The sequence below is a fragment of the Corythoichthys intestinalis genome, chromosome 18, assembly GCF_030265065.1.
Source record: "Corythoichthys intestinalis isolate RoL2023-P3 chromosome 18, ASM3026506v1, whole genome shotgun sequence".
NCBI lineage: Eukaryota > Metazoa > Chordata > Actinopteri > Syngnathiformes > Syngnathidae > Corythoichthys > Corythoichthys intestinalis.
In genome coordinates, this window is record NC_080412.1 from 21,551,366 (window position 1) to 21,576,454 (window position 25,089).

General features: G+C 38.7%; 2 protein-coding genes across 6 annotated transcripts in view; one reads left to right on the plus strand and one right to left on the minus strand.

Annotated features, from left to right (window-relative positions):
* Positions 1–12: 12 nt before the first annotated feature.
* Positions 13–23,271, minus strand: LOC130906080 (core histone macro-H2A.1). 2 transcript variants are annotated; one of them, XM_057820000.1, is made up of 10 exons: positions 23,161–23,271; positions 16,205–16,446; positions 13,979–14,175; positions 13,742–13,848; positions 11,832–12,026; positions 11,660–11,767; positions 9,953–10,043; positions 6,530–6,619; positions 6,272–6,446; positions 13–1,978 (listed from the first exon to the last, which is right to left on the minus strand). In XM_057820000.1, the coding sequence occupies exons 3-10, from the start codon at positions 14,148–14,150 to the stop codon at positions 1,813–1,815; spliced, it is 1,104 nt and encodes a 367-aa protein (XP_057675983.1). In that variant the 5' UTR covers positions 14,151–14,175; positions 16,205–16,446; positions 23,161–23,271; the 3' UTR covers positions 13–1,812. The 2 variants fall into 2 exon arrangements, with proteins under 2 accessions (XP_057675983.1, XP_057675982.1); XM_057819999.1 differs by lacking the exon at positions 9,953–10,043 and adding an exon at positions 10,446–10,545 and having other exon boundaries at positions 24–1,978; positions 23,161–23,270.
* The window catches only part of faxdc2 (fatty acid hydroxylase domain containing 2), a 34,439-nt gene continuing 19,779 nt past the window's right edge, over positions 10,430–25,089 (plus strand). The window contains exons 1-2 of one of the 4 annotated variants that reach the window (XM_057820002.1): positions 10,449–10,596; positions 23,186–23,363. Coding sequence is in view for 1 of the 4 variants with exons in the window: in XM_057820001.1 (XP_057675984.1) it covers positions 10,566–10,596 (31 nt within the window). In the remaining 3 variants the exon portion in view is untranslated. Of the gene's footprint in view, positions 10,597–23,171; positions 23,364–25,089 lie in introns of those variants that run through there. The other 3 variants (XM_057820005.1, XM_057820001.1, XM_057820003.1) reach the window with 3 other exon arrangements.

Here is a 25,089-nt window from a genome sequence, read left to right on the forward strand (position 1 = left end):
CAACAAATTTTGCAGCATAATGTAGGGCCCAGTGTGAGAAAGCTGGGTCTCCCTCAGAGGTCATGGGTCTTCCAGCAGGACAATGACCCAAAACAAACTTCAAAAAGCACTAGAAAATGGTTTAAGAGAAAGCACTGGAGACTTCTAAATTGGCCAGAAATGAGTCCAGACCTGAATCCCAAAGAACACCTCTGAAGAGATTTGAAAATGGCAGTTTGGAGAAGGCACCCCTTCAAATCTCAGAGACCTGGAGCAGTTGGCCAAAGAAGAATGGTCTAAAATTCCAGCAGATCATTGTAAGAAACGCATTGATGGATACCGGAAGCGGTTGTTCAGTTATTTTGTCTAAAGGTTGTGCTACCAAGTATTGGGCTGAGGGTGCCAATACTTTTGTCTGGCCAATTTTTGGAGTATTGAGTAAAATAATAATGATAAAAAAAAACAACAACAACAACACGCAATTCATTCTGTTTTTCGTTGCAAGCTAAATAAAGATATTACTACCACAGCATTTGTACCTGCGAAATTGAGCATTATCTGACAGAATTGCAGGGGTGCCAATACTTTTGGCCAGCAGTGTAGAGCCGACAAGTCTTTAAGTCTGAGGTTCCCTTTAAAAACAATAGCAGAACAAACGAAACTTTTTAAAGCAGAAACGTAGTAACATCATTTTTACAAGAATTTGCGTCTGATGGGGGGCCAACTTCACGGAGGTGGCTTGCATTACCTAAACCGTTCTTACAATAAAAGAATTAACACCAAAACTCTTCAATATTTGCATTTTTATTATCTGAGTGTGTACAGATTTTTTTGTGTGTGTATGTAGTCAGCAAATAGTAATTCTTTAGAAAGCATTTTTCCTCTGAATAATCATAAGAAAGTCGAAAATTCTTTGAACTCTTCCAAACCAAATCATAAGTGAGGTGAGGAGGGCTGGATCATTCCTGATAAAAGTGCGCCACCTAGCGGCACCAACAGTTTTACCTCCGTCATCCTGAATTCATTTTCTTGTTTTTTTTTTTTTTTTTACTATTTTTTTGTACGTCTAAATGAGGACGAAACACACACAAATAACAATGTGCGCCAACGTTGGCATCCAAATTAAACAGTGCATTTCGAAGATGTGCAAATTAAAAATACAACATAATTCGCTATGTTACTTTCAACTAGAACTTTTCCACAAATACCCCATCTAGTAACATCGATAGAAGCACACCTTGAGAAACCAGCAGTGCCTTGCAAAAAATTAAATAAAAACTAAATTCACGTTCGTCTTTAAATGGCGATAAACATAATTATTAGGGGGAGAGTGAGATTAATTTTACTGTAATTGCACCCTTTTTTTGAACTGTAAAGCACAAACAAACACAATACACAACACATAAAAATAAGAAAACTTTTCACTGGCTGCCATTGACTGTGATAGACATCCAATCCATTTTGAGACCTCTAGCACTGTCAGTTGCAGCCAATGAGTTTTCTCGACGGAAAAAAGCAACGCGTAAAAACACGAGAGCGCTATCGAGATGAAAACTCAGTGAAAAGAGCTTTTGTTTTGTTTTTTGAACTACCAATACTGCTGTTAACATGCATATACCCGTTTCTTTTTTTCTTTACAGAAAATTAAACCATCTCATTTATTCGCCACTGTTAGCATTAAAAGGTCAGCTCAGTGTACGACTAGGTTTGGAAAACCAATTTTTAGGAAACCGAAAAACCAGATAGGAAAGAATACAAACGTAATGCAAAAACAGGTTCCCGGCCGTTTAGAAAGATTCGTCTAGCGATGAAACCAAGTGATGGGCGCGGCTTCTAACTGCCCTCCAGTTTGGCCATTTCCTGCACGTAGATGCCGATGCTCTCGCTGTCGAACAGCACGAAGTAAACCGTCTTGATGCTGGATGACATGGTGGCCACGAAGTAGCTGGAGATGGCCTTCAGGATCACCTGGGCCGCCGTCTGCTTCGGAAAGCCGTTCCTGCATCACGGGCAGTGTTGTTAATCTTACTTTAAAAAAGTAATTAATTACAGTTGCAAATGACTTCTCCCAAAAAGTAATTGTGTTAGTAACTCAGTTACCTGAATGTAAGAGTAATTAGTTTCTTGGCAAAGTAACTAGTGATAATTTTCATTGTTTTTTTTTTTTTTTTCCTTCTCAAAAACCGAAAAAAACAGGTCACACAATGTGAAGTTTAAAGGGTTTTTGGGACAATTAGCCCTAGCCCAATTCTTTACCCTAAACTTAACTAGACACAGGGGTATTGCAGATATTGCGGATATACAGTGGGGCAAATAAGTATTTAGTCAACCACCAATTGTGCAAGTTCTCCTACTTGAAAAGATTAGAGAGGCCTGTAATTGTCAACATGGGTAAAAGTCAACCATGAGAGACAGAATGTGGAAAAAAAAAAACAGAAAATCACATTGTTTGATTTTTAAAGAATTTCTTTCCAAATTAGAATGGAAAATAAGTATTTGGTCACCTACAAAACAAGCAAGATTTCTGGCTGTCAAAGAGGTCTAACTTCTTCTAACGAGGTCTAACAAGGCTCCACTCGTTACCTGTATAAATGGCATCTGTTTTAATTCATTATCGATATAAAAGACACCTGTCCACAACCTCAGTCAGTCACACTCCAAACTCCACTATGGCCAAGACCAAAGAGCTGTCGAAGGACACCAGAGACAAAATTGTAGACCTGCACCAGGCTGGGAAGACTGAATCTGCAATAGGTAAAACGTTTGGTGTAAAGAAATCAACTGTGGGAGCAATTATTAGAAAATTGAAGACATATAAAACCACTGATAATCTCCCTTGATCTGGGGCTCCATGCAAGATCTCACCCCGTGGCGTCAAAATGATAAGAACAGTGAGCAAAAATCCCAGAACCACACGGGGGGACCTAGTGAATGACCTAAAGAGAGCTGGGACCACAGTAACAAAGGCTACTATCAGTAACACAATGCGCCGCCAGGGACTCAAATCCTGCACTGCCAGACGTGTCCCCCTGCTGAAGCCAGTACACGTCCAGGCCCGTCTGCGGCTCGCTAGAGAGGATTTGGATGATCCAGAAGAGGACTTGGAGAAAGTGTTATAGTCAGATGAAACCAAAATAGAACTTTTTGGTAGAAACACAGGTTCTCGTGTTTGGAGGAGAAAGAATACTGAATTGCATCCGAAGAACACCATACCCACTGTGAAGCAAGGGGGTGGAAACATCATGCTGTTTTTCTGCAAAGGGACCAGGACGACTGATCTGTGTACAGGAAAGAATGAATGGGGCCATGTATCGAGAGATTTTGAGTGAAACTCTCCTTCCATCAGCAAGGGCTTTGAAGATGAGACGTGGCTGGGTCTTTCAGCATGACAATGATCCCAAACACACAGCCAGGGCAACAAAAGAGTGGCTTCGTAAGAAGCATTTCAAGGTCCTGGAGTGGTCTAGCCAGTCTCCAGATCTCAACCCCAAAGAAAATCTGTGGAGGGAGTTGAAAGTCAATGTTGCCCAACGACAGCCCCAAAACATCACTGCTCTAGAGAAGATCTGCATGGAGGAATGGGCCAAAATACCAGCAACAGTGTGTGAAAAGCCTGTGAAGAGTTACAGAAAACGTTTGGCCTCCGTTATTGCCAACAAAAGGTACATAACAAAGTATTGAGATGAACTTTTGGTATTGACCAAATACTTATTTTCCACCATGATTTAAAATAATTTTTTTAAAAATCAAACAATGTGATTTTCTGTTTTTTTTTTTTTTTCCACATTCTGTCTCTCATGGTTGAGGTTTATCCATGTTGACAATTACAGGCCTCTCTAATATTTTCAAGTGGAAGAACTTGCACAATTAGTGGTTGACTAAATACTTATTTGCCCCACTGCAACCAGATAGTAACCTTTGCTACGTGTGGAAGTCATTTAAAGTTGTGAATCAACCGTTAAAGTTGTTAAAATAGCTCCCGTTATTGCATTAGTTCCCTTCTGTCTACTTTCGACATGTGTAAGTTTTAAAACTGTTTCATCATTTAAAGATAGATTTATGTCAAGATTTTGCCGATTCAGGAGCATTTTAGATTAAAAAAAAAAATTACTTAGCTTCGCTAGGAAGGTTTTTTACAACAGAGCCTACCTGAGAGGTCTACTGCTTTAAGATGGCGGCTGTTTACCAACGCATGTAGGTCTTTATACATGTTGCTAATGCCGCAGTGTCTGCCATTTGCATTTAGTTCTATAATATGTGATATCTACCGTAGCATCACGTGGGATTAGTTTGTAGGCTATCGGCTACAGTCAGGCATTATTGGAGCCACCTAGCATCACGTTTGCAACGGCGTCACAACTCCCTTGCCTCCTCACCACTCCTGCTCTGCTCTCTCATCTCCGTGAGTCCGTCTCTCTAAGACATTTCTCACGTCATTCAACCAACATAGTAACGCATAGGTAGCGGCATTGCCAAGATGAGAAAAGTAATTAATTAGATTACTCACTACTGAAAAAAATAACGCCGTTATATTCTAACGCCGTTATTAACAACACTGATCATCGGTGAACAACTGTGAGCCAAAAGTGGCCATCGCCGGGTGAGGAAAGCTGCCACATTGGAGCAAAATGGTAGACTTCCTGGGATTTTTCGGGCAGGACTTCCTTAGACTTTTTTGTGGATCTGCTCATGACAGGCATACAGTCATGTGAAAAAATTAGGACACCCTATGGAAGCCTGTGTGTTTTCGAACATGTTTGGTCATATGGATATTTAACATTACTTTTAACAATCTTGAGCGATTCAAGTAAAAGAACAAAACAATTAAAACTGAAAAAAAGTTTTTCTTATAAATTTCTGCAACATGTAATTTTAAATAAATGCAATTTCTGTTGAGGAATAAATTAAGAAATTAATGTTGATATTAGAGCTGGGAATCTTTGGGCACCTAACGATTCGATTATGATTCAGAGGCTCCGATTCGATTACAAAACGATTATTGATGCACCCCCCTCCTTTTTTTTTTTTTTTTTTTTTTTTTTTAATGTTTTGTACATTAGTTCCAAAATTGTTCAAAAATCCTCTCAGGCTAAACCAAAATACTATTTCAGTATCAAGTTAACATATAAGAGTAAACAAATACACGAAAATAACAGTAAATAAAAAACTCCAGTCCCCATTCTGTATCAGCAGCTTTAAACTACATTCCATTAATTTAATGTTGTGAATCAACTGTTACAGTTGTTAAAATTGCTCCTGTTATTCCATAATTTCCCTTCTGTCTACTTTTGTCAAAGTTTTAAAACTATTTCATCATTTAAAGATAGATTCAAGACAAGATTCTGCTGATTTATGAGTATTTTAGATAAAAGTTAATTAGGTTTGCTACAACAGAGCCTTCTAGAGAGGTCTACTGCTTTAAGATGGCGGCTGTTTACTTACACCGGAAAGTCTGTCATTTCGCATCTCTGTTCAATAATACAAGCTCTAACACCGACGTCGTCTGTCATTTTGCATCTAGTCCTACATATATATGATATCTACTGTAGCCGTATGTTTGTAGCAAACAGCAACTGGGCGTTGTTTGTAGCGGCTGTCAGCCGCAGTCAGGTATGATTGTGTTTTTTTATCTAGCGGCATGAGTTGAACATGATATTTGCTCTCGGTCCATTCCTCATTGCATCCCGAAGACCGCGCTGACTGTGTTTTACTTCCACTTTACCTGGTATAATTCAATAATCGGAATTTGGATATTTGTGAATCGTTCTCGAATCTTCCACGGCCGAATCGCGAATAATCTAAGAATCGGAAATTTTGCACGCCTCTAGTTGATATTCCAATTTGTAAATATTTTGTGAAAAAAATGACATCTTCTTCAACGTAAACAAAAAATATCAACCCATACATCTCAAAATAACACATTTGAGGTATAATTGTAATACTGTGATACCGCAGTATTTTTGCTTAAGGTTAGCATACCGTCAAAATCTCACACCGGCACATGACTACTCATGACGGACATCCATGCCAATTTCGTGTTGCTAAGTGAAAAGAACTTTGGGTGTAACATTTTAAAAGGTGTTTACTCAAATCTGATAGTTGTTGACCCTCAATTAGCTGCTTCAAAGCAAAACTGCTGGCATTCTGAGCATTTTCAGAAATGCCTTCTTGATACATTTTTGTGGGTCTACTTATGACAGAGGTGCCTATTAAGTTTCATGTTGCTAAGTTAAACGCGCTATATCTCTTTAAGGCATTTACTCAAATCCGACGTTGATCTCAAATATCTCACCTTCCGCTCCCGATCGACGGGAATGCAACCGACTTAAGTTTCTTCTCATCGGCCAGAGCCAGGCAATTCTTCACAGTCTTTTCCAGCATCTCCTCGCACTTGTCCGAGCCCCACGCCGGACTGTTACAGTGGATGACATACTTGGCGGGAAGGCCGAAGCCGGCAGTTAACACCGCTGAGTGGAGGGGAACAAAATAAGACAGTAGATGCCAGACAATCTAAGGACTAATTGTTTCGCTGCTGGGTAAAGCAACTTACCTCCTGCCACATCCAGCGGTCCATTCTTTTTCTTCATCTCCAGCACCGCTTCAGCTAACTCCTTGCCGCCTTTCTTTTCCAGGGCAGAACCTGCGAGGAAACCGGTGATGAACACAAACACGAGAGAGTAGCGCATCTGCGCTAAAGAAAGGAATAGTACGAGCAAGGTGTTGGCGGGACGATGCCTCTCTCTAAATCTGGGGTCTGTGTTTGCCTCTGACGTTGTAAGACTCTAGAGAAGTTCGAGTGTGACGTCATATTTAGAGATAAATTCTGAAGTCAAGAGTTAGAGAGAGGCATGATAAAGGAAATCGTCATGATGTGGCTACACTATCAATAAACATACAAAATCAGGCAAGTGGAGCAGTGACAGCTAGGAGAAGCAAGCAGAATTTGCATCATAATTAGTGTTAAACTGAAGATTAAGGCTGGATTGACATTGTTCAAAAATCTGATACGAATGGAATGTCTGCCAATGCCAGTGTTGAGTAAATGCTAAAATTAGAAATGGGCTGGCAATGTTAGTTTGATAAGGAGGTTAAAAAATATGAAGTGTAAATCGAAACTACAGTACAGATATAAGTGGTTTATTAAAGTTAGGAATGTACCTTTACAGGTACGTTCTTCTCTGGTGGTTGGCTGAATAGTGCTTGAGAAATGGCCGATTGGATACAGTATAGACTAATCCGAGCAAAATGACTGGAAGTACCCCGTCCGCCATTGCTGGGGTGTGCCGCCCGCAGCACACACAGCCAGCTGATGCTAGAGTTGCCAACCATCCACCGAACTACGGGATAGTCCCGTATTCAGAAGCAAAAGTGCACATCCCATATTAAGCTTACAAGAGACGCGCTCTGTCGTGTATTGTCATGAAAATGGAAAACAGTGTTTTATTTGTACAACTAACGCATACTGGTATAGTGCTTCTCAAGAATACGTAGGGAACGCATTCCTCTGCTCACTCCTGTTTTCTGACCAATGAGCTGACACCTCATTGGTCAAGGTATTGTGGGTTTTCATTATGATACCAGAAGACAACATGGAATGTGAGAGATAAGAAGTTTGGGTGAAGTTTGAGGAAAAGGCATGTTCAAAATGATGTTTTCTTGTTCTTCTTTGTATATGTTATTTTCATTATTTTTATTATATTTTTGTGTACTGTCAATTTTGTTTGCAGTTTCACATTATAGTTAGAGTGATCAGTAGTGAAATTTTTATTGCTGAGGCGACTTTGACCGCACCTCAGTTTATGGTTGTACTTTTTAAAAAGTATTGACAATAAATTGCCAATATTTGTTGTTTTTCGATGTACTTATATCACTCAAATATGCACCTAATTCAAGTTTGAGCAAAATTATTATAATACAATCACTGTATTAACAAAATATACAGTATACATATATAATCACTTTTGACAAACAAACAAACAAACAAAAAATTCAAAAGTTTATCATCGGTTATCAGGCCGGGCGGCTTTATCAAAGAGGTGTCCCTTATTTTAATGTTCAGGGAGTTGGCCGCCCTAGCAGCAGCTAACGTTACTGTGTACAATGATTAACGCTGGGCTGCTACTGAGGTGTGTTAACACCCCAGTAATGGCAGCCACCACTAGAGAGCGACGTCAACAAATCTCTACTCGGATTAGTCTATAGAAGAGGATAATTTTGAATGTAAATAATGCCGACGATCAGTCTTTTTGTCTGGTATTATGATTAAATATGATAAATTGTGCAGATTCTACAGAATTTGGACATCAGTGTAAATCCAGCCTAAAACCCAATACAAGAGTATAAAATGTTATTAAGGCACTTGCGATTTCTAGTTGGGGTTTGAGCCGTTGTCAAACCGTAAATTTTTTAAAATGCATGGGCGTACTGCGAGACAAATAGAAGAAATTTGATTTTCGACGTTAAACGGTAGCATGCATAATCACCGTATTTTCCGCACAATAAGGCGCACCTAAAAGACTTCATTTTTTTCACAAAAGTCGACAGTGCGCCTTATAATCTGATGGGCCTTCTATATGGATCAATATTGGTTAATTATGGCATGACATTCCCTTTAGACCAGCTCTATCTAGTGGGTGCATAACGCAACTCCAACCACTACTACTACTGCGCCGTATAATATGGTGTGCCCTGTATATGAAAACAGTATTAAAATAGGCCATTCATTGAAGGTGCACCTTATAGTGCAAAAAATATGGTAGGCTATCTGGACAATTTTTTTCCTATGAACTCCCTTTTCATGATTTTTGTTAAAAACTTGGGTTTCGAAAAATGAAATATGTTTTAATTTTAGTGCACTTGGTGTAATTTTATTACTTATACGTTTTTAGCTTTACAATTTACCTGGAGTGTATTAACGCCAAACTAGTCAGCTTGCATCTACATACGTGAATATGGTTGATTCAACACATAGACTTCATAATATATTGACAGAAATTTGAATTGACCAAAAAAAAAAAAAATAAATTAAAAAAAAAGGGCAGTTAGCATTTATTTTACGTAAATATGTCGAATGTGCTGCTAGTCTTTAAGTCACTGTGGCGCCACCTTTTTATCACAAAGAGCTTTTTACATTGATAATTCTTGTGAATAAAAGCTTAAATGCCTGAATTATTTATAGATATGAACACAAAACAGTCTTGATGCTTGGTTAAAAGCATAAGAAAAGGGTAGTTAGCATTTATTTCACGTACATATTGCGAAATCTGACGCCAATGCCGTGGCGGTTAATTTCTCCCATTGATTTTTTTGTCACATTTCAAAATGCATGCATGGTAAGAAAAATATAATAATTACCTTGAATCCTCGAACAAATAACTCCTGTGACAATCCTTCCTTTTTGTATGTGGTACAGCTTTAGTACTTTTTCAACCTAAATCCGGCGTTGGATCACTGCATGTGTTTGAGAACAACAGCGACCAACTGAAGCGGAGTGTGGGACGGCCCCCTACTTGAAGGCGTGGCGCAGTGCATGGGCAACGTGTCCTGTCAATATCATTATGAAGTCTATGCTCAACATTACACGGCAGATTGCCGACATCGATCTTAAAATCGTACAGCCTTAGTCATTACATTTCTTATAAACTGCATGTTATATAGAACCTAATATTAATTGGTGGATGCATATTTTGCATGCTAAAATTGAGGAAAAACAGCAAGTATTAATCTAATGAATCAATTTTTTCAATTTTTTTCAGCCAAATATCAGCAATAACGAATCATTTTCAGTCAAGACCTGGTTTCAAGTTACATAAAGCCAAGGTTTTTAAATTTTGAATCAACTCTTGTATTGGCAATGTTACCAAATCGCAAGAATTTGAATCATTAAATTAGTGCCAAAACAAAGAGCGACAAGCAGTAGAAGCAGCTCTCCACTCGGCAGCCCAAAGCGATGAAGGCTAGCCGGTTCCTTTACCTACTTCACCGCCCGTATAGAGGGCCGAGTTGGTCGGGTGAACGACCGCGTCGCTCTCCACGACGGAAATGTCGGCTTGGATAACTTGCAACTACGGATGAACCACAAACAACACGACGGTCAAACAACACGACAGCGGCGACCACGCCGCGGATACTGGATGATGATATCACAGGAAATGAAAGAGGCGTGGGTCTCGTTTAGTCAGAAAGCTGAACTGGTTTCATTTTACCAATTCAAAAATTGGATTGGGAGTGTTTATAGTTTTTTCATGCATTTGATTTTGGGGTTTCTGACTAAGCGAGGTGCACTACTTTCTTGATAACAACAGGCAGTGGACTTCCTGTCAGGCAGGATAAGGAACTGCCTTACAGGAAGTGGGTGCAAACATGGCCGGCGGGCTCTGATGTTTCAACTTTCAAAGCCCTGTTCGGCCAAAAGAAGGTAGGAGGGAGTCGATCAGTTCGGGGCGGGTGGGGCTGGGGCGTCTCACCTAGGTCGTCTTTTAGGTCAAGTTCGCCGTTGGTGGGGTTGATGACCCCCTCCACGTCAAAGCCAGCCAAGTTGCTGACCTCGCTGTGGATAAGGTTGAGCTGGGTAGGAAATAAGGGGCATGCCGAGGAAGAGCGACAAGGAAGGAGGAAGTAAGCATAGCCGTTAAAAGCAGATTGACACTGCCTGAGCCTCAAAGGACACCTTGACTTTTTGTAATCGACAATTACCACAAAATGGCCGCACGTTACTTAAATCGAACAAATGAAACGCCAAAGGTTGTGAATATTCTTCGGTGATTCTCTGAAAATCTCAGTTTTTGCATTTTTGCACTCTTGCTGCCAAATATGGTGCCCAAGCCCTGCCTGACTGTAAAATTGAAATTGGTGTTCCGGAAGTATTATTGAATTAGGGAAGTTTTTGGGACATACGCACATTTTATGGATTTTGGTCTAATCTACGTTTTTCAGATAGAAAAAGTCAAGGTGTTTGTTGAACTATTTTTTTTAGGCTCAGGCAACATCCTGTTAGGACATAAGGTTAGTATTAAACTGGGATGCGCTGACGGTGACGTCCAAATTAATATTTGTTACGTCTGAAAACCAACAGTTTGGGATTTTTCCCTAAAAGGGAAAGAACTCTGAGCAGAATTCACATAGTTTAAATACAGTTTAAATACAGTGGATGTAGTTATGGAACACGCCATATTTTCTGATGTACGAATTGACACAATGATTTTACAAAAATAATCTAACTGTACAATTCAATCTACTTCAAAGAGAGAAAGCTACAAACAGAACTCTTTTCTAAATGTCAATCGTATTTGCACTTCCTCTCGAATCAAAATAATAGACCCGCATGATTATGACCAGCTTAAAACCTTACTAACATCCATTTTTAAAGTTTTTTTTTTCTTTCATTTTGCACTGGGTGATTTTGTGCACCAGATTCTGCACTATTAATTGCTAATAAAAAAACATGAAAAGTCTTCATGATCGAGGTAACGCAGCGCATCCCCAGCCATGAAAAAGCCTGTTTGCAGAGGATTTAAAATTACCAGTAAAGCATGTGTGTGCACACCAGCTGTTTAAATTAAAAGGAAAGAAATCAAAACAAAACAAAATGGCAAATGAACCATCATGCAGAGCAAATTACAAAGGCCCTAATAGTGCTTTTCCTATGTCAGGGGGGCTAGAAAGTTGGAGTGCGACTGACTTTTTGACCTAGGAAGAGGCTTTTAGTGGAGAGCACGGTGAAGCTGCCCGCCGGCGAGCCCTCGGTGGTGCTATCGGCAGACGCCGTCTTGCTGGCCTCGCCCGCTTTCTGGAAAAGAGGGCCAGACATCACAGACAGCACAGCGGTAGCGGCAATAGACGCCTGCTAATACCTTGGCCTTGCCAGCCGCTCCTTTCTTGCCGCTCATCTTCTTGCTCGCCGGCTTCTTGGCCGGTTTGGCTTTCTTCTCCGGGGCGGGCGAGAGGGGCGTCTCCAGCTTGCCTTTGGCGCCCCGCTTCTTAGCCAGGAGCTCGGGATGAATGTTGGGCAGGACGCCACCCGCTGCGATGGTCACGCCTTTTAGAAGCTGATGCCAGAGAGAGGCAGAGTTTATGACTGCAAGTTTATATCTGCTTCATAAGTCTGAGCGTTTATGCATGAGATTATAGCTATGTGTTCCAGTGCTGCAACAATTAATCAATTAACTCAAGTAATTTGATTAGAAAAAAGCTTCAAATTTTTGCTGCTTCGAGGATTCGTTTAATCAGACTGGCGTTGTAATGGTTTGTTTTGAAAGTGTTTGCATTTAGTTTTCTTGATTGGGTTGACTCACTGCCCTCTAGTGGCAATAGTGAATATGACGTAATACATCCAACATTGCTGGATCCAGCTGCTCCCTGTTTAGACCAAAATAAGGTTGAAAGTTTTTGTTTGAGCTACTATGATTATTTATCCCTTTCTATTTAAGTTTAGTGGTATATTTTGAAGTTTTTTTGTAAGAATATGTGTTTGGACGATTTGTTGAGAGCATTGTTAAAAAACAAACAAACAAAAAAACTTAGCATTTTATAGCATTTAAGCTAGCAGACTTTTGCGATGAAATTGTTCTTTTGTTGTACTTCAATCGTCAATTATTAATGTTTTTAAGCTCAGTTATTAATTTATTGTTAAACCCATTTAACGCCCTTGTGAAATGAAAGTGCAATTCTGCATAGTTTGAAAAAACACTCAGGAATTGTATTTTGTATTCGTATTTATTGGCTCTTTTAAAAGGGCAATCTTAGCAAGCCTTTGTCTTACATCTCCTAAAATTGATTCTGAAATGTATTGAATGTTCCTAATCTGATTACTCGATTATTCGATCTGATAAATTAATCGATTACTTAAATAATCGATAGCTACAACCCTAATGTGGTCGCAAATATTGTGACAAAATTTTCAAGATCGAAAAATTAAGTGACTTTAAACTGTGCCCTGTGGCTCACCTATGGAGCCCCAGGAACGCTGAAATTAATTAAACAAATGAATAAATAAATGATATACTATTTTATTTCAGTATTTATTTATTTCAAGATTTATTTCAATATTCATTAGTGTTTCAATTTTCATTTACTTTTGTTTTTGATATTTGTATATTAATTTCTTTCCTTTTTATTCAGTTCTTTGTATGTATTTCAGTTGTAATTCATTCATTTCAATGTTTATTCGTGTATTTACAACATTTCAATAGCAATTGCCATTTTTTTCATTTTTTTATTTTAAAATATATTTATTTATTTTTGGTAATTTTTTTCCTATGCACAGCAGCAAATAATTTTATGTGGAATTTCAAAAATGTGAAATACATACACAAATAACTGCATGTTGAAATAAGTAACATTAAAATAATAAATTTAAAGAAAAAAATGTGAAATTAAAAAGACAATTCATCAAAATCAAAATGAAGACAAATATTTAAACATACAAATATTTATACATGTAAATATGAAATATTTTAAAATATTTAAATAAAGCTTGGAATATCAATATATAAATCCTATTTATTGACAATGAATAATTTAGTTAATGTTGAAATAATTTAATAAATAGTGAAATAATAACATATCTAATGACACATTATCTTCTTTCAATTTCCTGTCTCTGTTAATTCAGTTGGACTTGGATAAACTGCAAAATCATGTTCATGATAAACATACACTATCGGACTTATGGTCAAAAGTATTAGGACACATGCAAAATATAGGAGTTGCAACCATGATTCACTTTTTGATTTAAAAAACTGGCGTCATGGCTATAGCGTACCTGGTTGAGTTCCTCGTCGTTGGCAATGGCGAGCAGGATGTGTCGTGGCGTGACGCGACCCTTCTTGTTGTCTCGGGCCGCGTTGCCCGCCAACTCCAGAATCTCAGCTGCGTTGGAGGAGAAAAAGTGCTTTATCATCATCAGACAGTAAGCTGATGCTAGCACGTCTCAATCAATAAAAACCTCCTAATGCATCGTTTACGATCGCCGTTCCTGCTTTGCGGAGTCTGGACTCACCCGTAAGGTACTCCAAAACAGCCGCCAGGTAAACGGGTGCACCCACTCCAATGCGGTACTTAGGCAGGCCGCGCTTGATGTAACGCAGCATGCGGCCCACTGGGAAGATGACGCCCGCCTTGGTAGAGCGTGACGTCTTAGTCAGCTTCTTCTTACCTCCTCGACTCGACATGGTGCACAATGGGCCGCTGCTACACCTGAAACAAATATAAATAGGGTGATAAAATTGTGTTTTGTTCAAATTTTGATACGTAGAATGCACCAATCGATCAGCCGCTTTCATAAATTTTGGGAGGGATCTGTGATCGGCAGATGACAATAAGTACAACAGATCTTGCCCACCCATCGCGTATAGGGTCCCTTAGCCACATTAGCCCGCTAGCATTTAGACGCAAAGACTTGTAGTCATTAATATAAGCATAAAGTGTATTTGTTGGGTATTTTCATACTTTCAGAAAACTTAACGTTTACAATACTAACATCTGCCGCTCATTGCTATATTGGGTGAAAGAGTGGAATTTGTAACGATTTTTCGCCTGCTAGATGGCCTCATTACTTTTGTCTTTCCTTTGAGACTGAATTCAGTCAGATAATACCTGTTTAATGAATGCGCACATTTGGCTCAAGTTTAAACCGCTCCGGCATAAAAACTGGATAAAAATGCATAAAAAAATAATGACTTAGAGACCTGATATTGTTTGGTAGTTCTCCTCCACTGAATTAATTTATCCTAAAACCTTGTTATTTTCCTTCTGTAAAGCTACTGTAAATGCTGCTGCATTTAAATTTTTGGTAAATTAAGTTTTAATTTATTAGTTTGAAAACAAAAATCTTTAACTTTTCATTATTTAAAGGACAACTGCATGTGCAGTTTAAAAAGTATTGATTCATAGGAAATGTACTGTATTGTACTGTACTGATTTGATTGAAATATTAAACGTGCATCCTTTTGTTTATGAGAAAAATCAGGATCAGCAGGTTAAGGTTTTCAAAAATCAGTGATTGGCAAGAAAATTGTAATTGGTGCACCCTCATTTTAATGTCATACATTCCATGGTGCAACATAACACATTTTTCAGCAGTGTAAAATAGTTATGTTCCGATCGCATATTTGTTCACCCCAGTCCGAGTCACCTGACTTTGAGAAAAAAAAATGTTTTTGAACAAAAGTTCCAAACATGTTACTGTAGTGCACCACTGACATCCTTCTTCTTCCGTCTTTCGCTTTTTACGGAGTGTTGCGGAGTATAAAACTCATATATTTTTATGTCTTTTGGCAATGTCATTGTATTTTTGGATTATTTAGTGCTTTTTTGCCTCTTTTTTTCCCTTCTTCTTTAATTAAAAACCCGATCCTTTTTACTCGATTCCGATCCTCTATAAAATGGCCCGATCGGCCCGATTTCCGATCACGTGATTGGATCGGGGACATCCCTAGTGTATAATTTGCATCATTGGCTGCCACTGATGGCGGTAGACATGAAATTCATTTAGACCAGTCAAAATAGATTGGACGTCCATCACCGTCAAAGGCACTGAAACATATTAATTAACTGCCAGATCCTCCCTGTTCAAATAGACTGGACAACTCCAGACTGGAAGTCATTCAATGAGTTATACCGTATAGACATACTAGATGTCAGCTTTAGTCACTCCCTATGGAATTGCAATATGTCATTATCATGCCACCATTCATATTCATTAGCCATGTTGACGCAGTAATTAGCCAATATTCAAATGAAGCCCGAATGTCGGTTAACCAGAATTATGAATAAACTTCCTATTTTTGCTCTTGAATTGAGACAATATGCCATAACGACAGGACAACGTGTCATTTGGGCTCCTAATGTGGATGTTATGACACATGCGAGCCAGCTATTAAAACCAATGATCCGCGTTGTGTTTGGTGGCTCCATTTTGCACCGGGAAACCGAAGTCGAACGGGAAAAAAGGTTTGGAAGCCGCGATTCGGCGTCAGGTGGAGGTGTCTTCGGAGCTTCGCGACGGTGGAACGAAAGGACGGCGGGGTCACTTCCGAACCGAGATCTGACAGTCACACGCGAAACATTTCCGCGACATGTCAGTCGGCGTCGGCCGTGTCTAGCCGGCCCGCCTTCCCGTTCGAGAGCTCGCCACCTCGGCCTTCGTTCGCCTCTCGCTCGGTGGAAAAAAATATGAATAATCATACACAACAAAAAGAAACAGCGCGAACGGCGGCGTACTTACGTGGACTACAATACCGCGACAATGTCGTTAAATGTCTCCCGGGGAGTGAGAGGGGAAAGCTCGGTTGGTTCACGCTCGCTGTTGCTGTGGCTCGCTCCGTCGACTCCCACAATCCACAGCGAGACCAGCCAAGAGCTGCCAGCCGCCCAACGACGCCACTCAGCGGGGGAGCAGCCGGCTCGACCTGCCCGGTGGCACGGATGGCTTGTGTGGACATCAAACACCACCCAAAAACAGCTACACTGCAGTGTAAAATATGTCAAATTACACTTTGGTTACATTTATGTGATTTTTAAAAATTATTATTATTTTAAAATAAATTTACAGAGAGAACATTTCCAGGTTTTTCCCGGTAAAATTCCGTTACCAAAATAAATTGAGGAATTTGTGAAATACTGCAACAAATGGTCCATTTTCTTTCCACTAATTTCATGTGTTCGGCAGTGATACATGCGCAATTTATTTTAATGGGAGGGCTGACCGCCAGCGATCACGTTTAAATACCATTGACGGCAACAAACGTCCAATCCATTCGAACTGTGAGGGTGAGCAATCACTGTTAAAACTGAAAAGATGTCAACTCGCCATCAAAGACAGTAAATGAGATTGAAATGAAGTTCTTTTTTGACAACGATAAACGTCCAATTAATTTTAACTGGGAGGATATAGCTGTGAATGCTCATCTTTCAGTGCCATGAACGACGCCAAACGTCCGATCCATTTTGTCCGGTAGGGCTAACTGGACGTCCATCGCCGTCAATGGCAGCTAATGAGTTAACAGGCGTTTCTAAAATTTGATCCCTAAATCTGCATTGGCAGCACATCACCACTGGGGGTCAGACATGAGCTGTTCCAATCCAGTGACAGAACGCAGTCAGGACCGCAGTCCTTCAGTTTGCAAACTGACCTTCAGGCTTGTTTTGTGAGTGAAAATTAGCTGATAATCACAAACTGAATTTAGGCCTGCACAGTTTATTTTTTGAATATCGCCATCGCAATGTGCGAATGCACAATAATCCTATCGCAGGATGTGCGATTAATATTGTTATTTTTTTTGGACACGTAAACTTGTAGTTAGCTTCATAAAAGCAGCAAATGTGCCAGGACATGGCTTCCTGCCATGGATGAAACGGTGTTATATGAATGCAACTATATATCGCGGTTTTGCAGTTTTTTGCGCTTTCAGTTCTTAAATAAATGATTAATGCATACAATTAAAGTAAAATGAAGCACCTTAAATCTATGATGCAACAATTAAAAAAAAAACAACTAAGATAACATTTTTAGCATGAAGAATATGATAAATCGTTTAAAGAATATAACATCTTTTAAAAATAATAAGAATATAAGGACAAATGAGGGAAAACAAAGGGGGAAACAAGGAAAAACAATCAAATTAATGAATGCAAAACACTATAGTAATACAAAAACATGGAAAGTCAACCAAAGTTTTTCCAGACAGCTATTCAAGTCATTTGGTGAAAATTCTTCTAGTTTTAACATTGCTATATATACAATGCTGGCCAAAAGTATTGGCACCCCTGAAATTCTGCAAGGTAATGCTCAATTTCTCCCAGAAAATGATTGCAAGTACAAATGCTTTGGTAGTAATATCTTCATTGATTTTGCTTGCAATGAAAAAAACACAAAAGAGAATGGGGAAAAAACATTAAATCATTATCATTTAACACAAAACTCCAAAAATGGGCCAGACAAAATTATTGGCACCATTTGAAAAGTCACGTTATGCTTCTCTAATTTGTGTAATCAACAGCACCAGTTACTTACCTGTGGCATAGGTGGTGGCAATAACTAAATCAAACTTGCAGCTAGTTAAAATGGATTAAAGTCGACTCAACCTCTGACCCGTGTCCTTGTGTCTACCTCATTGAGCATGGAGAAAAGAAAGAAGAACAAAGAACTGTCTGAGGACTGGAGAAGCAAAATTGTGAGGAAGCATGGGCAATCTCTGGGGTACAAGTCCATCTCCAAAGACCTGAATGTTCCTATGTCTACCTGCGCAGTGTTATCAATAAGTGTAAAGCCCATGGCACTGTGGCTAAACTCTCTAGATGTGGACGGAAAAGAAAATTTGACGAGAGATTTCAACAAAAGATTGTGCGGATGGTGAATAAAGAACCTCGACTGACATCCAAACAAGTTCCGGCTGTCCCGCAGTTCGAGGGTAGAACAGTGTCAACCCGTACTATCAGTCGGCGTCTCAATGAAAAGGGACTCTATGGTAGGATACCCAGGTAGACTCCACTTCTGACCCAGAGACATAAAAAACCTAGGCTGGAGTTTGCCAAAACCTACCTGAGAAAGCCATAAACGTTTTGGAAGAATGGTCTCTGGTCAGAGCTGAGTACAGCTTTTTGAGAAAAGGCATGAACATAGAGTTTACAGGAAAAAAACGAGGCCTTCAAAGAAAAGAACACGGTCCCCACAGTCAAACATGGCGGAGGTTCCCAGATGTTTTGGGGTTGCTTTGCTGCCTCTGGCACTGAACTGCTTGACCGTGTGCATGGCATTATGAAGTCTGAAGAGTACCAACAAATTTTGCAGCATAATGTAGGGCCCTGTGTGAAAGCTGGGTCTCCCTTAGAGGTCATGGGTCTTCCAGCAGGACAATGACCCAAAAGACACTTCAAAAAGCACTAGAAAATGGTTTTAGAGAAAGCACTGGAGACTTCTAAAGTGGCCAGCAATGAGTCAAGACCTGACTCCCATAGAACACCTGTGGAGAGATCTGAAAATGGCAGTTCGGAGAAGGCTCCCTTCAAAGCTCAGATGCTTGGAGCGGTTGGCCAAAGAAGAATGGTCTAAAATTCTAGCAGAACATTGTCAGAAACTCATTGATGGATACCGGAAGCGGTTTTTCGCAGTTATTTTGTCTAAATGTTGTGTTACTAAGTATTAAGCTAAGGGTGCCAATGCTTTTGTCCGGGCAATTTTTTGGAGTTTTGTGTAAAATGATAATGATTTTTTTCCCCATTCTCTTTTGTGTTTTTTTCATTGCAAGAAAAATAAATGAACATATTCCTACCAAATCATTTGTAATTGCAATCATTTTCTGGGAGAAATTGAGCATTCTCTTACAGAATTGCAGGGGTACCAATACTTTTGGCCAGCAGTGTGTATTACAAACCCCCAAAAAGTCAAAATGTAGTTTTTTTCCCAATATCATTCAGCCCTAAATTGAAATGACATCAGTTTTTGTTTGTAAATTTACCTTTAATTTCATTTCTAATTTGGAAAATATTCAAGATTTGAAACATGGACTTGTCATTTACAGAAAACAATAAAAATAAAATCAGAAAATAAACATCAAACTACATCAGAACATATAAATTAAATCTGTTACATTCTGAATTTTAATAATTAATTTAAAAAATGACACATTTTTAAACAAATGTTAATTTTGAGGGACAAATATTGATGTCCGCACCACCAAGTGTGCAACATCTTGATAAATCTAAATACAGCACATTCCATGCATAATACCAGACAAGCAGAATGTACCATGGCCTCATTTGATGAATATTTAATCACATTTGGAGCTTAACTCGTCTTTCTTGAATTCGTGCCTAGCTGTGACTCATTACTCTTTTCCCACGCCATAAAACAAAAAAAACTCACAAAAGGTGTTTGACACATAACATCCAATGTGATCCCTTGCACTTTGTCATCAAATGTGCCATGACGACACTTTTTTTTTTTTTTTACGTAATGATAAATGACGATCTAATCTCAGTTATTACTTGTTCGACTCCACCTTTTTTTTGAATAGTTTCCAGAGGTGGGAAAATTACTCGCACTTAATGTGCCAGTTTATGAAAAATCTACACAACCCTCTGTTAAAATGCCAAGTTTATGCGATGTAAAAAAAAAAAGAAAAGAAAAAATCACACAGTGATTGTGACCTTTAAATGTTTGGTTGCCATTGACGGCAAAAGACATCCAATCCATTTTGACTGTAAGCAGCAACTGCCAGTCCTCCCAAATTCCAGGCTCTGAACTGTACTTAATCATTTGTAGGACGTTCTTTTAACTCAATGGTTGCTATTGACGCAGTCAAACCCTTCCAGTCAAAATGGATTGGGCGTCTCGCGACGTCAACAACACTAAAACATGACATTAGCATTCCACCAGTTTTACCAGTTCAAATGAATTGAATGGCTATGGTTGTCAATGGCAGATAATGAGTTCAAAACTATGAGATAAAAAAAATAAAAATGCATGGAGAAATCCCTCGCTTGCAGCTGCAAGGCTCTACCCTCCCCCACCAGTTCTTGCTCAGTGTGAGTTGCTCAGTGTGTGCTACACAATGGCTGGAGGAGGTGAAACTCATGAACTTTTTCCCCCATCGAAGAAAACGAAATCGCCGATATGGGAATACTTCAGCCACAGGAAAGTTACAGACAACCGCGGCTTACAGGAGGAGGGCCAACAGACATGTTAAACATCTTTGCGAAGGGGGGCTGCCGAGGAGGAAATACCTCCAATGTTAATTCGCATTTATACAAAATTAAAGATTAGTAACACTGTCATGAACGTTTCCCACCAGCTACTACAGTTAACTCCAGAATGTGTTTAGTGCGTCTAGCGGTGGTAAAACACGTGTTTATTTTCTGTCTGGCAACTGCCTCTGTTGAGAAACAGAGTGTGTGTATAATGTAAACAAGATACGAGTCATACACACGTGCGTTTTATGGCAAATAATTCAATTATTTTTGTTCTGATAGTAATAATGTTGAGCTTTGGGTTTAGGCTCACCTAAATGAGCCTAAACTGCATTTACTTTATTTTTATTTAGAATATTTTATTGTTTTTTTTTTTTAAACTAAACTCACAATACACTTATGTTCCAATTTGCTAATATGTTTTGAAAAATAAAAATCCTATTCAATGGATTTTTAATTTTCTTTTTTTTAAAACCCAGATATCTCAAAGTAAACACATTTTAGCGCTGCAATTGCAATACCGTGATATCTTGGCTTAAAGTTATCAGACTGTCAAAATATCATACCGGCACATGCCTACTTTACAGTAGAAGTGGGGGCCATACACTCTTTTTATTAATATTTTTTAATAAGTTTATAATCAATTTAGTCATACATCCTGTATAAAAATAATGATTAACAATTTAAAAAACGATATAAATTATATATAAAACTTATATGGGCATCAGATTTTGAGCAATGTAGGCCAAATTTATATACCAAATGTTAAAAGACTTAAAATGTGATGTCGCCAGGTCTTACTGGGGTTAAGTTTTTGTTTTTTTTAATTACCAAAAATAGTCACTTGCCCTTTAAAAGGTTAAGTACAAACTAAGCTTGAGAACGATAAACCGATATGACCGGATATCCGGTTTTACAGGTGAGAGATACAGCTGTATTGATAGTTAAGTTACCATTCGACAGTATTTAGCCATTAAATATTCAATGAACCGATAGTAGAGATAGAATTCGGCTATCGCGAGCACAAAAATTGGCTTCTAATGCCTAGTTCAATGCATTGTTTAATATGATAATAATTTAGCTTTTACCTCACATGCTGCGTTTGAGTCATTCACCACACAGCGCACTTAGATGGTGACCGGCGACCACCGTCGTGGTTGCCTTAACTTCCCATTCATTTCGGCAGAACCGCTGGTAGTCGCCGTCATTACTCGATCGTCACGAGCGTGTCATAACAACGCGAGAGCTAACAAAATCACTGCAACGCCCGCTCCATAGCGTTTTCTTCACAGCCCAAAACGAAACTAGTAGTGGCAACGAAGCAACATGCTAAAACAATGGACAGTTTGCGGACCACGCCAGCGACGTGCAGCGATTGATTTTCAACGCACCCAGGAAAACAAAAGTCGGGAATCTGAAGTGACGAAGGCAGCCAGATCTGTTCGAATGGGAGAGAGCTAGTGTAAAGTGGTACAGACATCGTGAGTTATTAACCCTGAAAAATAACCCACTACAATAGTGGAAAGGGCGGCATATTGTTTCCCTGAAATGCAGTCTACTTAAACACGATCATGTGGATCAGTTGATCTTCCTTAAGAAAAATCTGCCCTTCAAAAAATATAGACAGTCATGAGGAATAAAAAAAAATGTGGAAGCACAGGCATAAGTGAATGACTTTGTTGTGTATAAGGTTAAAGTAATGATTATAGACCTGTCCGTCTAAAATGCCATGTTTTTAATCCCCCAGTTAAACCAGTGGTAAAGCATAATTTATTTATGATAACACTAGCAGGTTTCTTTTTTTTTTTTTTTTTCTAGAGCTGCTGCATATAACTAATATTTTTTGCTTGTAAGATGTTTACGTTTAAAGTTTGCACTTAAAATACTTACTTATTGTGTTCAAAACACCAGGAAATACATTAATTAAATTACTGCACTTTATTGTTGTCTGTCACTGGAGTTTTATTTTATTATCAATCCCATCCAACAAAATGACGGTCATATAGTAAGCTTTATTTATTTTTTCTTTTCATAAAAAAATAAAACATAACATTGGTATGAAATTTTGTTGTTTCATTTCTAATCTTTTTTTATATGTTTAAAATACTGTACGAACACACACAACAAATGTTTACTATCGTATCGTTTTCACTCTGTATCGAACCGTATCGTTCTTAAACTGTATCGAATCGCTCGGCCTTAAGAATATATAGTTTTTTAATCGAATCGTAACCTGTGTATCTAGATACATATCGAATCGGCTTCATGCCAGAGATTCCCAACCGTAGTACAAACGTCATGTCAATTTTTTTCCCACAGTCAATTGCATACAACACCGGTTTCGATAGATTTGCACAGTGGACATCGTTACAGTCAATTCTCATAGTAACTAAGAATATAACCACGGAACACATTTCTTATTATATACTGTAAATATAGCCATCAGCTATATATACCAACACAGAAAGCAACTGTAAGAAAAAGTTATTGTACCCGTTTTTTTCCGTTTTTACCACAGGTATGTCGACGAAACAATAACAGCTGCGCTTAACTTCTGAGTACAGTTCTGGTCAGCTGACACATAACGAGCCAATCAGAGTGCCGCTCTTGTGTTACCTTGGCAGCTTTAAAGGCAACAGCGCTGTCAGTGAGGCAGTAGACACACAACACCACTGACGCGCACGCAGTTCTCGAAGGTGAGTAACCAAAAAGTTTTTTTTTATTTTAACGTCTTGGATTTAGTCTGGCACAATCAAGGGCGTATGTTTGGTCTCAACATTGGAAGTGACGAAATAACAGCATGACCTGCATGTACACGTTTTGCAGGGGATGAGACATTAATAAGACCAATCAGATGGGGACAACGGGGGTCAGGGTTGCATTTCTCAAGAATATGATCCTAATAAATTGATAGACTAAATGATCAATGCAAAATAAATCTTAAATTTTGACTTCTACGTTCATGTGTATTGGTTCAGATGATACACCGTTCGATTCAAACCTTCGTTTCAAAAACTACTAAACAAACATTTTGAAAACTTCCAGAATAAATGTCTGGATATTAGTAGGAAATTTAAATTGCATTATTTGAACATAATTTTAACATACACAATAAATACAAACTTGTTAATAATCTCTAAGCTATCTGGCAATGCAAAAAAAAAAAAAAAAAAAAAAATCTTCAGACGACTCATGTCTGTCTAAATAAATAAATATAGCAAAAAAAAAGTTGTTTGTCAGGGAATAACAAAAATAAATAAAAATGGAGCCTTCCTTCTGATACAACACAACTGCTTTTGGCCATAAGAACAGCCAAACTCAACAAAAATGAACACTCGTTTGGGCTGCTTTCAGACCACATAAATAAAATACAACTGAAAATTGACTGACACACACAGACTTGAGACCTTTCTCAAAGCAACTTCTTGCTCACGTTTTTCTGGTTCTATTGTTTCCAGCAGAGTTCACTACATTTCTTACAGTTGAATTAACATTAACAGTAGAAAACACTTAACAGGAGGAAACTTCTAAGCAGCTTCCTACTCAAGTTTTGCAGGTTAGCAGGTTTACACAGTTTAATGTGATGCTAACTCTGATGCAGGTCAGACTTTCAGTAACAAAATTAGTGGTGTGTTCCCCGCCTCCACAACAATGACGTCTTTTTACATTACTTACAGTGGCTGCTGCTGTTGCTGCTTGCTGGTCGGAAAAAAAAAAAAACCCTCTAATATCCCTCTTCTTCGAATGGGGCTGAGGAGGCGGCATGACATAATTCTGTTGGGGCTGTGTATGTGTGTGGGGTGGGTTGGGGTCGAAGTCATCAGCCAATCAAGCGTGCATTTGAGGAAATAAATGGACCGGCACATTCAGCAAGGGAAAAGGGTTAAATGTAAGTCCGAACATAATGAAAATAATTCACTTAATAATGTTAGGGTCAATTCTATCCTTACAACTTATGTGAAGACAATCTAAAATCTAAATGATCTATTTAACTGAACTAGTTCTATAATGCAAATAAGGTTGCTTAAAAGTTGATGGGGACAATTTGAGCATCCTGAAAAGTTGGTAGTGTTATGTCCCTACTGTCCCCATGGAAACCTATGCCCTTGGTCACAATTAAGACTATTCAGATTTTTTATTTAGTTGAAGGGCAATGTTTGCAAATGCCTTGCTATTTACATTTAATTGCCAAAACATGAATTTGACGTTGTTGAAAGTGTTACTCAGAATATTAGATAATAAAAATGAGACAGTTTAATTTCATACCGATATCAATTTTAATTGTCTAGTTGTGCATACGGTGTACATACATAAATGGTGGACACCGACTTGTGATTTAATGAAGTCGTGTACATACATATATACAGTGGGGCAAATAAGTATTTAGTCAACCACTAATTGTGCAAGTTCTCCCACTTGAAA